This window comes from Diplotaxodon limnothrissa, linkage group LG7, assembly GCF_057381915.1.
Source record: "Diplotaxodon limnothrissa isolate DT_005_m linkage group LG7, D_limnothrissa_male_GT1.1, whole genome shotgun sequence".
Taxonomy (NCBI): Eukaryota; Metazoa; Chordata; class Actinopteri; order Cichliformes; family Cichlidae; genus Diplotaxodon; species Diplotaxodon limnothrissa.
This window is the reverse complement of record NC_140602.1, coordinates 11,826,043-11,839,574: the sequence shown is the minus strand read 5'-3', so window position 1 is coordinate 11,839,574 and position 13,532 is coordinate 11,826,043. Positions and strand designations below refer to the sequence as shown.

General features: G+C 40.4%; 1 protein-coding gene across 2 annotated transcripts; it reads left to right on the top strand.

Annotated features, from left to right (window-relative positions):
• The first annotated feature begins 7,210 nt into the window (after window positions 1-7,210).
• Window positions 7,211-12,720, top strand: nr2f2 (nuclear receptor subfamily 2, group F, member 2). Of its 2 annotated transcripts, none has more exons than XM_085359205.1 (3): window positions 7,211-8,475; window positions 9,498-10,043; window positions 12,222-12,720. In XM_085359205.1, exons 1-3 carry the CDS (start codon window positions 8,025-8,027, stop codon window positions 12,494-12,496), a joined length of 1,272 nt encoding a protein of 423 aa, XP_085215331.1. In that variant the 5' UTR covers window positions 7,211-8,024; the 3' UTR covers window positions 12,497-12,720. The 2 variants fall into 2 exon arrangements, with proteins under 2 accessions (XP_085215331.1, XP_085215332.1); XM_085359206.1 differs by having other exon boundaries at window positions 7,213-8,475; window positions 9,516-10,043.
• Window positions 12,721-13,532: the final 812 nt, after the last annotated feature.

Genomic DNA, 13,532 nt, shown 5'->3' with positions numbered 1-13,532 from the left:
CGAATAAGAAGTGGCGAAATATAGTTGCTACACACTGATCTAAAAACTTTGTATATCAAATACATACTGTTCAACATATATTTCAGATCACAATAAGACATTATTTTTTTCAACCTCTGCACATTATCACAACATTTTTACAACTCCCCTCTCAATTTATTGTGAGAAAAACAACTCTAATATTCAACTCAGTAAGTGTTGCGGCTCACGTTCTAAAATAAAGCTAAAAGTAACTCCTGTATGTCCTCGTGTGAAGATAAAGTAACTGAGACAAACAATGCGTGATTTTTGGTTTCAAATGGCTTTCACTCTCAAAGTCATGAAATTTTCTTCTTCTTATGTCGAGTCATTACGGATGTGGAGGTCTTTCCAGATCCCACTCACGTTCCATCTTGCGTTTATTCCCTCCCTTATAGACCACTGAACAAATGTGGATTAAATGTGACTTTAAAAAAATTGCATTGCAATATTTGCTATTATAGAACATGTTTTGGTAACAAATGCTGAATATGTGTCTGTGGAGATGTGGTTAAAATTGTCGATATTCATGGACTGCTGGTTTTGGTCATAGTTACAGTATCAGTGACTGCAGTGCTTTTACAATGACGTGCATTTTGATGACAGAACATTTACTCTGGATTGATTTCTCAGTCTGCATTTCTTGTGTTCAAAAGTGGTCCAAGTTATATTGCACAGCTACAGCTTATGTGCGACTGTGTTGAAACCCTGTAAGTCACATAAATCTCAAAACTGACAAATGCTTCTCAGTTTTGAAACTTAGGGTAAAACTGCAGAAGCTGTAGTTGGATAATCAAAACGTTCCTTAATTTGTACCTTACTCCTAATCATTAAATTACCAGAGATGCGTATAGGATATTGTAATTGTTTTTTACATTAATGCCACAGGAATATCATTCAAATATAAAATGAATAGGACTTTATTATCTTAATTTCAGTGAGCATCGTTAGCACCTTAAAAGCACCAAAAAACCAAGCATCCTGCCAAATTACTAGAGCAAGACACTGATAGCTTATACATTTAAGGCAAACAATCACAGTAAAACTGGAAAACCTCATTCTTAACATGTATGATACAGTAGGTGCTATAAAGAGAAAAGCAGTCAAAACACAGCTCATATCTTAAAACTTTATTAGTGGTAAATGTTGCAAATTGATATTATACACAATACTATTTAATTAACTTCTTGACTAACATATAAAACATTAATGCTTAACTGGTTATCTCATAACTTTACGTGGTAGACCATCACATAAAAACTGTGTATTTCCGAGATCTCACAAATGCGAGACCTCATGCTACAAACAGTAAAGTTATTCAGGAAGGAAGGAACATATACGAAAATCACTAAACTGGAGATACAAGGCTTTTAAAACAGAAGCAGTTTGAAATAATTGGTTAATCAAATACTGGCTGATTATCACTTGAGAACGTAAGCTGCTGTTATAGCTATAAATGACTGTAAATGACCTTCAAGAACAGAAACAACACACTTTAACACTGAATAGCTGTAACGGTAAGCTGAAGCTGAAGTAAGCCTCCACTACATCCGTTTGTGTAGTTTTTACATATCCCCCACTGCTACCACATTACACCTTGAGTTACAGTAATTCAATACACTGTCTGCTGCCTTTGGGGCCACATGTGAGCCACGTCTGGCTCGAGACTGAATGCTGCTACGACTTTCTCTCTTCTTTCTTCTCCCAAACTTTTTCTCTCTGAGTGCATGAAAAAAAAAGTGTGAAGCAAGCGGACTGCCCACTCTTCTCTTTCAAAAGGAAAAGTGAGGGGCTCAAAGAGACACATATCACAAGTGCCTGGTACAACTGCACTGTTGTACTGATGGTCACCGTACAGCTCCACTGGGACAGATGGGATTTAATCTGCTTGGCCGATGGGCACTTCAGCAGCAGTTTCTGGGGGTTAGAGAGCACTTATCACACAATTCCCCTACCCAGACTTTCCCAGCGAGTCCTTGGAGTTAAACCATTGACCCTCTGGTCATTGCTGCTACAATGCTGCTGCCTGAAGTAATCATCATGCATGCTCCATCTATGCAGTCTTTAGCAGCCAAAACAACACATCGCTTACAACACTCATCTTTCTCTCTCTACAGTTTTGATCACTTTAAACCTAACAGCAATGATTCAAACCAAAAGCATTTACAAATACATTAAGAGCATGCTGGCAGTCAGCCTAAAGAATTCATTGAGACAAATTGATCCCTATCTGTTTAAACTGGCACTATAATCTGTCATTGGCAAATTGAACACAGTGAGCTATCTGGGATCTATTGCCTTTTTAGATAGTGGCCCTTGGAGCAAGCAGACAGAGAGAAAGTGATCCACGCCGCTGAATGAACTCTATGTAAGGTTTTCAATTGAAACATGCATGGCTGCTTATACAAACACACTTTAAAACACACCTTTTTTCCTCACACTCCACATAGCTAAATGCTTTTATACTGCCTGCACGCGTATGCCGTCAACTTGCTTGCACACATACCACATTTATAATAAAGCGCTGTTACTGGAGGTAGTGGAATGCTGTTTTTTGTGACTAAATTAAAATTACATTTACATCAGAAAAACAAGCACAGTAGTCTTTAAACCTTACAAAATCCCTGTTTAGAGCAATATAACCATTAAAATATTCATATCAAAATAAACTACAGTGTACGTCTGGTCAGGATAAAAGCCAAAAAATAAAATAAAATAAAACAAATTCTATATTAATGATATAATTAAGTTAAGTTTGTTTATTTATCATAAAAATGTAAACTTTAAAATATCCCTACATCATGCTACTTTTCTTATGCTGCCTTTTTGTTCTTTGGTCCTGTAATAATGTTGGTAAAAAAAATAAAAAATTTGAATATTTGGTTTGTTTCTTTTTCCCCTACCCATAATATCACAAAGACCTACCATTCCAAAGAGTCAACCTTTACCGGAGGTAAAGGGTACTGATTGATATTCAGTGCAACAGATGAAAGTCCCATGAAATATGGGACACATCCACCATAATCAAATGAAGGAGAAACAATTTGGAGGTGTTAAGTTTTTTTGGCTCTTTGTTTTGTTTTTATACTAATGTGTGTGTTATGCTTGTAATCTTTTTTTGACGTGCTGCCTTTTTAACTAGAAAATAATCAGCTTATAAGTTATCTGAAATTCTTTCTTCATTTACGATATTTTGATTTAGATTGCGTCAGTGGGCAAAAATATGACCAATATCTCTCTTCGGGGTGTTTTTTAAGTGGCACAGTTTAGTTTCTGTCTTGATTCCACACTGTCATCTAATTCAATCAGACTCTTGAAGTTGATTAGCCTGGTTAACCTTTGCTCCTGCTTGGGTCTGGAAGGGTTAATCAGGCCGGGAACTTGGAGACCTCCGGGTCAGTATCCCTCTATCTGCATGAAGGACTTGGTGGAGGAAGATTAAAGTCAACTTCTTCTTCTTTTCTTTTTTTTTCATTTTTGACATTTAGCACAAGTGTGAGAGAGCTCTTTGGCCGTCAGCAGTTCAATTTTCTTTTTTTAGATCTTGGTGCGTTTTAAAAGCATATTTGTAGGAATTTAAAAAAATTTTTTTAACTACATTCGGTTTTTAGTATATGTCTATAACGTTTTGCAGAATATAATCACGTCGGAGCGCACTTCCCAGTTTAACCTGATATTGGAGGGAAAGCTTTTCCTTCGCACGCCCGTAAATCTCAAGAATTGTCTATCTCGCTATCGATTAATTTAACTGCAATCATTCCAATCAGCACATCTCCAGTCCCGTGTTCCAGAGACTGTGCTTTGTTTTACTAACAATAATAAAGTGATTTAGTCCTTTCTCCCTGTCAGAGCATGGGAAATCGTTAAAGATCTAGCTATTTGTCTGTGATCAGTAAATATTTAGTGCAGGCGACATCCTCTGTCTCCTCTTAATCGATACTGATCCCGTTGGGCAGCGCAATTGTTATGTGCATGCAGGCTTGCTGAGCATACACTGCTTTTATCCTCTGCTTGAAAAGGAGAACCAGTACAAATCACACAGGAAACTTTTAAATCCGCGAATTAAGAAAAACTGCAGGACAAGAGTTTTGAAGTGGGGGGTCTAATAGTTAAGCAGTTGTGCTGCTGTGGGAACGTTTATGCGTTAAGAAAATAGTGCGCAAATTTCTGTGCATATTTACGCGTGGTTCATTGGGCAGTCATAATTTATATATAGGCTTTCCTACTATCTGCCTGATGCATACATGCTAAAGGAGTATCTGCTAAAAGGTTAATTACCCTCTTATGTCATTACTGATATTTCTTAATAATAATAATAATAATAATAATAATAATAATAATAATAATAATAACTCATGTATTAGCATTTTGTAGGATAAAGTTAGAGCATTTATTAAATTATTTATGCTAAATTAATTTTTACGTGTTTAATAATAGCTTGGCTGATATTGCGTCTTGGCTTGCTTTCTCCATATATTTCCTAATATGCAAAATCTCATAAAGATTGCTCGCCATACTTAAAGACAGGTGTCTGTTCTGACTTCACCCCCTCCCTCTCGCCTCAATAGCCCACACAAAGCAGCCGCGTACGAGCGCGTTTTGGCCATATTACTGTAGGAGAGAAAAAGGCGCACAGGATCTCTCTCTCTCTCTCTCTCTCTGCCTGCTGTAAAGCTTACTTATCATTTCCAGAGGCAATCAAATGATATTCTGCTCGGACGACACGTCAACTTATATTTCCAGTCTCTCGCCTAACAACACATGACGTGAATCAGTTGTTTGTTTTGGCTCTCCAAAGTTTTTGCATGATCAGACATTGCAATTTTCCAATAAACAGCGTGCTTTTTGTGTCTGATCCCGTCTGTTGGAGAGGAAGCTTTGCCAGCTTCAGTCTGAGCACTGTGTCGAAAAAGAGAAGACTAAATATATTCTGAATAAGAGAGAAGATGCATCCCGCTACGGACGAATCAGCAACATATGCATTTGGTAGGTTTGTTACTATAAGAATACAGCCTCCTGCCTCACTATCACTATCGGGTAACTTTATGAATGGGTGTTTGCAAACTAGTTGGGCTTGATGCGATTCGTCATATAAATTAACGCTGCGATAATAGGCAGAGATGACTGACGGAGTCGTCCGTAGTCAGTGCGCATTGTAGAAGCATCGTATATATGTAGTCTACGTTATGCTCCGTCTGCAGCACACGTCTTTTATTTGAAGAGATGAGCCTATTTAATATGAGATTTAATTGTGAGCAGAAGGATAAAGCATTGCAACATTGCTGATTTATCATAATAAAGCATACAAATCGCATACTTACCATTTGAAGCAAAACTGGGTCCTCGATAAGCCAGTACCTTGCGGGCTATTTTATTTACAGACTTTCCATGTTCACGGGATCTGTAAACAAAACCGACAAAATAGTAATGCAGACAAAATATAATCGGCTAATTTGTTCTAGAATAAAGACACAATTGGTCTATATACCACCGCTGGGACTGCCTGAAGTGGCAAAAAGTAAATCCAACTTTGGCAACTCTCAAAGGTTTGCCGTCCAAGTCATGTAAAACAGAATTTAAACAAACAGTCATCAGTTTAAAATGGTGCTCGTTAGTTTGGTCGATGCGAGAGAGCAGACTGAATCGGTTTCCGTGTCCGACGGCTCCTCTAAATTGAATCTTATTTGAAGCAAAAAGAATTCATACGCTAGGGGGCACCCATATACTGTAATAGATCCTGGGACAATGCATGCATGCTGCTGCTCTCTCTACAGGCTAACACAGGTTCATCTGGAGGGCTCTGTAAAGTTTTACCTGCAGTTCAAGTTTGATAGCCTCAGGCCACGGTGAAAGTAAATCAGCCCCGTTCAAATACACACAAATATCAATATAATATATTATTATTATTATTATTATTAACCATGTGGGCACAGCCATTCTCCCCCTTGTTACAAACACAGCATCGTTTACTTTGTTTCTTATCGTCATTAAAATAAGATGTTTTTATTTTATTTATTTTAGTGAGCAAAAATCCGACAAGTATTAAGGTATCGTTTTTGTGTGGTGTGTCAATACGGGGACTCTGCTTTCACCCTAGCCTTAAAGTGAAGGGCATGGCCTTTGACCTCGAGTGACATTTTAATTGTGCTCCGCATTTAAAGCTGTAGTCGTCTCAAGCTCTGACCACATATACAGACAAAACTGTCTTTGGAGAAATCATGCTTTTGGACCTCCTGACCATGCAGATGATTAATATTTGTGGCTTGCGGGATTTTTTTGTTAGGCAACGGCGAGCTGTGGGATGATTTCACCAGGCGATAGCGACAATTTCACGAGACATGTGGATTGTGATGTGTAGCACCTGGTACGATTGGAAAGCACTAATATGTACTATTAGCCTCGTAGAAATATAGAGGTTTGTTTAAAATGAGAAATAAAGAAATCCAGGTGGCGTTTTCTTCTCTTCTTTAAATGGGGAGCGACCTTATTCAGTGTCTGGTTTTACAGTGTGCATGGAAAGACAAATCGAAGCCTACACTTGTTTTGATTTTTTTATATGCATTTATTATCAATAATAATAAACATGTTATTTGGTCTAGGTAACAGCATCACCAGTCTTAAATTAACGTAGCCCATCACACAGCCTTTTTTTTGTTTCTTTTGTGTGTTGTTTTTTCATTCATTCAGCAGTGGAGTCTGTCTTTATATCCACATACCTAAAGGATCAAGACTGTAATGAACACAGGTCATGCCAAGAAGGTACATCTGTGTCTCAGGGATAAGAAAAAAAAGAAAAGAGAAAAAAATCCTATCTTCTTTTATATTTCAGCTTGTTATAGGGTTACCGGATATACTGTAGCGCGACATGATGCACTGCATTGAATTATTGATATTTTCCTTTTTTCCCCACTTGAAATTGCTAAAGCTTTACCAGGCTGCATGTGAGTATACCTTATAGTCTGGGTGATTTGAGTGACTATCAGTGAATACTCTCTCCGAAAAGCGTCTCTTTTTAGGACCAAGCGGCCCTCTCGACCTCCATGCTGGCTCTGGCAAGGTACCAAGTAGCACAAGTGCCGACTAGCCAATGGGGTTCAGGGGGAGGTCCCTGAGCTCTGACCAGTCAAACACACTCTCCTTCCTTATATGGCAGCAGATCTCCATGGTAACGTGTGCTAAGTTGCAGCAGTCGTGTCAAAGTTCACTATATAGAGAGCTCAGTGAGCTGATCAGAGAGAAAGCATTCTGCCAGCCCGGCTCCTACCAATCGCAAATCACTTCCTAACCTCCGCCTTTTTAACATATTTGATCACTTTGATTCTCTTCTCCTTTTTCCTATTATTTTTCAGTGCACGGAGGAGGTTTGTAGGTTGTGATCCTTGTTTTTTTATGTTTTTTGTTTTAGTGCTTTCGCTTTTTTGGGGAAGAGTTGTCTTCATATTCCAAGCTCTCAAAACATTGGCTTCAGCTGCGCGCTTGCTGGCGCTACCTCACAAGGAGAAAAGGAAGAAGACGCAGTTTTTTTCTTTTCTGTTTTTTTACCCAGTTGGTGATTTTCTCCAAGACTTGTGCTGGAACTTGATAGTAGCTGCTACAGTGTGCTCACTAATTGTTTTATGCTGCTGCGAGCACGGTCTTATCAACCTGCTCCATCATCCACTGACTAGCCCATGCTACCTCGGTTGGTTATTTTTGAATATTTAACCCACCTTTTCCCATTGATGGGTGTACTGGATGGCTGACTGTAAGCGCCCCTGGACTTGGCCTTTAAGCGCAAGGCAGCGACTCAGCTCGCCATCGCATCAGTTTTGAAAACGTGCTTCGGCAACGTCTCCAACAGCAATAAATCGACAGTTTTCGGGAGATTCAGACTGGATTCAGCGTAGGCTAGATCTGGCATTTTGTGTGTCCGACTGTTAATCACAGTTTACCGCGTTTCCTTGAGACATTATTCACCGCGACACCAAAACGGCAGACAAAAAGTTTCTTTACGTTGACTGATAGATATGGCAATGGTAGTGTGGAGAGGCTCCCAGGACGATGTGGCTGACACCCAAGGCACCCTTTCCTCGCAAACCCAAGGAGGACTATCTCTTCCCACACCTCAAGCAGGCCAGTTGAATTTGACAGCCTCTCAGGTCGCCCCTCCGACCCCTCAGACTCCGGTCCAAGGACCCCCGAACAACACACAGTCCACGCCGACGAACCAGACGTCGCAGCAGTCGGAGAAACAGCCACAGCACATTGAATGCGTGGTCTGTGGGGATAAATCTAGTGGCAAACACTATGGCCAGTTTACTTGCGAGGGGTGCAAGAGCTTCTTCAAACGGAGCGTACGACGGAACCTCACTTACACATGCCGTGCCAACAGGAATTGTCCAATCGACCAACACCACCGCAATCAGTGTCAGTACTGCCGCCTCAAAAAATGCCTTAAAGTCGGCATGAGACGGGAAGGTATTGGGATTTTTTGTTCTCTTATCCATGTGTGTGTTTGTGCGTTTGTAGGTTTTAGACATCGAACCATATCATGTCGCTCCCACAGCATGTTTCCTTTCCCGACTATTCCCTCCAAGGCTGTGCGGCTGGAGCACGCAATGGAGCCGCTCTCTGCCTGTGGTCGAGACGGGGCTCTCCGGATGTTCCTTTTAGCCATGCATTACAGTGTCTAGCGCCAGTGCGTTATAGCTCTGCATTTGACAAATACGAGCCCACCCGTGGCCAAACTGAAGCTGCCGAATATAATGTGATACCGTGACTGCCGTAGAGATACATCTGTGTTGAATTTATGATACAATAGCCCTCTGCGCTATTATGGCGAGTGGCGAATTAAGAGATAGCGTGTTCTGGCTACATCTCCACATCTTGCCGCTTGCCTTGTTCTCTGTGTCTTAAGCTGGACATTAGCGTGACACTGTGCGTTTAAAAAAAGAACGACCGTGCTCCGTCTAACCCGGAGAAATTATCTGAATTTTAGTCTAAAATAGGCCTTCGTGTATGGGGTAAAACGAGATGAATTGCTAAGTAGGTTAAGGGTTAAACATGCAAGGTCTCCCTTGCCCTCTTTGTGTTCCTTCACAGCCAGCTCATGTTGCTGTTGCTGAATAACAACAATTTAAAGCTAGACATGTGCGAGGCTTGTCTTAATTGTGTTTAAAGCGCATCCCTGTTTGTTTGTTTTTTAAATTTATATATATATATGTATATTCAGTGTACGGTTTCTCACACTACAGCCTCTTTATTATCAAGGCACTGTGTCTTATCTCTTTTTAAACTCGGGTAATAATATGTGTGTGTGCGTGTGTGTGTGCGCGCGCGTGCGTGTGTGTGTTTTGATCCTGCACAGGCTAGTAAACATTTACAGCTTGGCGTTCAGATTTCAGTTTTCTGCACTTTAAAATACTGTACTGTTTAACAGCCACCCTTAATGCTCAGAATGTCTGTGATCATTTGTAGAATTCAGGCTTCAATATCTGTAGTTTCTCTTTTTACTGCAGCCGTGCAAAGGGGACGGGTGCCACCCACACAGCCACACCACGGTCAGTTCGCCTTGACAAATGGAGACCCACTCCACTGCCATTCCTACTTATCCGGATATATCTCTCTTCTGTTGAGAGCGGAGCCCTACCCGACGTCCCGGTATGGCAGTCAGTGCATGCAACCCAACAACATAATGGGTATCGAGAACATTTGTGAACTAGCAGCCAGGATGCTCTTCAGTGCCGTGGAGTGGGCCAGGAATATTCCCTTCTTTCCAGACCTTCAGATCACAGACCAGGTGGCTCTGCTGAGGTTGACGTGGAGTGAGTTATTTGTGCTCAACGCCGCGCAGTGCTCCATGCCCCTGCATGTGGCTCCTCTCCTAGCGGCGGCTGGCCTTCACGCCTCCCCCATGTCTGCGGACAGAGTGGTGGCCTTTATGGACCACATTAGGATCTTCCAAGAACAAGTGGAAAAGCTCAAAGCTTTGCACGTTGACTCTGCTGAATATAGCTGCTTAAAGGCAATTGTGCTCTTCACCACAGGTAAGACAATAGACTGCTCACTCAAGTTCAGTGTGTGTGAATGTCACTAACCTGCACACTGACATCAGCTAAATCAACGCTGACCTAAATATATCAGCACTGGCCAGAGGCTGTTGCTTGTATTAGATGAACGCTGTACTTAAACGTTCACTTATGCTGCCTTCATGGCCAAGGGCTTTCAGACAGACCCTAGGCTACTCAATTATAAAATCACTCGATTGATCAACTGATTTATCAGTCACATGCGCAAGGATAAAATGAAAATGGTGGAATGACCACACCAGATCTATCTTGGTTTAAATGAACAACAAAGCAGAGCAAAGTATGCCCAGACACACACATACACACACACAAAACCCACCGCAAATTAAGCTCGAGTTAAATAAAACTGATAACTCCGCAATAATTGCTTCAGGCATCATAAAATCGAGATATTAGAACTCTTTTGGAGACTCAAATAGCCTGCAGATGAATTTCTACACTTGGGCTTTTCGGCCATTTATCATTGTGTGTATACCCCACGTCTTGTTTGTAGGAAATGACAGATATAAATGATGTCAGGCTACGAGGGGGATGGGAATAGAAAAAGAAAGACAAGCCTAATGTCCCATTTGCACACAGTAAAAGCACTGCCCAGGTTTCAACGCTTCCTTGTCATTTAGGTGGCATACATGTGCTACCATAAAAAAATACATAAATAAATAAATAAATACATAAAAAACACGGACACCCCTATATTTGCAAAAATGAGAGAGTCTAACAGCATTGTGTGATATTGCGCAGTGACAAGAGGGGCGGCTTTAATTTTTATTTGCAGAAATATTCTCTCCGCCTAAGATTCAGGGCGTCTCTGGACTCGCTCGAGAACTGGGTCATGACCTAAACATAACCCAAACTTCCCGGCTATTTTGTTACATTAGCTACACCGTTAAAGGAGAAGAAGAAAAAATAAAAATAAAAAAAAAACACGTAGGGAAGAGATTTACAAGGTTTCACCGACGACTGAATGCATGTCTTTGAAATGATACCATACCTGCAAGCCATCAGTCTTTTTATTTCATTTAGCTGTGGCAATCTTCAAGTGAGCTCATGGTGGCTGGTTAGTTAGCCCTTTCTGAAATAAAATCATAGTTCATGTCATTGAATTTTACTGTCAAGGCTTTATACATCCACGATGGCTTAATTTGTCTCCTCCATACCTGAGTCCCGGAGGCTTGAACGTGAGCTGTGTGTTGTAGCCTGAGTGACACGCCTTTGCTACTTTGGCGGTTTGGTTGTTGTCATGCATCAACTTTACAAACTTACCCAATGTGCGTACAAGCGTTTTTGGCACATCATCAGCTGCCGCCCACATGCAGCAGCATAGATAGTGATTCTGCGTCTCCGATGGTATAGTATGACGGCAGCTCCGTAGGCTATGGGCCCTTTTTTTTTTTCTCTCGAGCTAAATCTCTGCTCACTAAAGGTCAGTAGGTCTCCCTGTCTTTCCCTCTCTCCTCCCTCACCCCCACCCCTCTCTACCTCGCACTGCCTCTGACTGTGAAAGACACAGGCCCATCTGAAACACAGTCTTTAACTATGAATATGCTTAATTATTTAGTTCACTTTTAAATGGCTTTATCGGGGAAAATATAGATAATAATAGCGACGAAAGGAGAAACACAGAATTAATATGACGAGGGAAGCAAGGCTCTCATTTTTATCTGCCCCTGTAAGATGGCAAGTCCCCCCCCTGCATGAAAAAGGGGATTGGGGGGGGGGGGGGGCATCCCCTTTTTCATAAATTAAACACACACGCAGATAAGAAAATAAAAATCAAAGTAAATAGTTTAAACAAAATAAACTGGCATGCATGTGGAAGCGTATTTTGGTTAATGGTGCCTTACATTATTTGTTTAGCGTAATGCTATGGTTATTGTATTATTGTCATATAATAATTTGTTATTATTTTTTTTAAATCGATATTTATTAAATCAAGCCTTGAGACCATTCAGCTACACTTTTACATGTAATGTTGAGATTTTAATTCTGCAAATAATTGATTTTTTATTTTTATTTTTTATGTGACAGGCTATCAATTCTCGCTGTAGTGTATCACCACAGTGGGAAAAAGCTCCTAGTGAGAGAAACACTTTAGGTTACACTTTATTAATGTTTATTTGTTTTTCCCCCTCTCAGATGCTTGTGGCCTCTCAGATGTGGCCCATGTGGAAAGTTTGCAGGAGAAGTCCCAGTGCGCCCTGGAGGAATATGTCCGGAGCCAGTATCCCAACCAGCCAACACGGTTTGGGAAGTTGTTACTCCGCTTGCCTTCCCTCCGCACAGTCTCTTCCTCGGTCATAGAACAATTATTTTTCGTCCGATTGGTAGGTAAAACCCCCATTGAAACTCTCATCAGGGATATGTTGCTTTCGGGGAGCAGTTTTAACTGGCCTTACATGCCAATTCAGTAAACCAAGAAGGCGACGAACAAACAAAAGGTAGGGTTGGGGGGCTGCGAGACTACAATGATTATAGCTGCTTTTGTGGAAGGAATAAAAAAAACCCCGGCTGTTACACGGGGCTGGCTTTCATGAAGAAAGACATTGACGTAAATGACTGTGAATTCCCCCCCTACTCAAAAAAAAAAAAAAAAAAAAAAAAAAATTGAGACATCCATTGAACTTTCAAAATGGCAGATACATGCTCCCAGTGTTCATGCAGAACAACCTGCTTCGATCCTTTTTTTTAATGAAAGAAGAAAATGAGGGGAAAAAAGGGAAAGGGGATTCTGTTGATCCGTGTGAGGAAATTTGAAGTATTAAGTGCATTTAAAAATGAAAATTTGGGTTAAAAGAGAAACTGGAGAAAGGGAAAATACGAAACGTGAATTTTCTTTTCTCAGATGACTTGTCCTGTGTCCATGTATAGCTGTGTTTTGTACTTTCTTTGTTCCTCCTTTCTGGTTCCAAACCGGCCTATGTGATTTCTGTAGTACAGGTGGTGTTATTTTCTAAGACAATGGTTTATTTTGAAAAAGGTGAAATAATGAAAAAAAAGAAAAAAAAAGTTCTAAAAAGAATTAAAACCACAGCAATAGGAAAATAGGCTTATGATCTAGGCTTAATGCTGCAAACGCACTTATGTTGTTAGGATGACCAATCTGGACAAAAGGGAGTTTTTTTTCTTCTTCTTTTTCTTTTTTGGAGTTCATGTTAAACTTTATGACCCAGCGGAAACACTTCGCTCTTTATTACTATGAAGTTACAGGATCCACTTTTGTTTTCCACTCCTGCTTTTAACTAAAGCTGCATAAGCTCTCTTAAATTTTGAAATTAATTAGTTTGACGCTGACAGACATGAGGGCTTTACACGATTTTAATTATTTGGCGAATAATCTTCCCAGTTTCATCCAGCTCTGAATATTTGGCTTCAGTTCCCCAATTGGATACAATAATAATAATATTTTTTCTTAAAAAGGAAATTTTTAGAAGTTGCCTAGACCTGCTG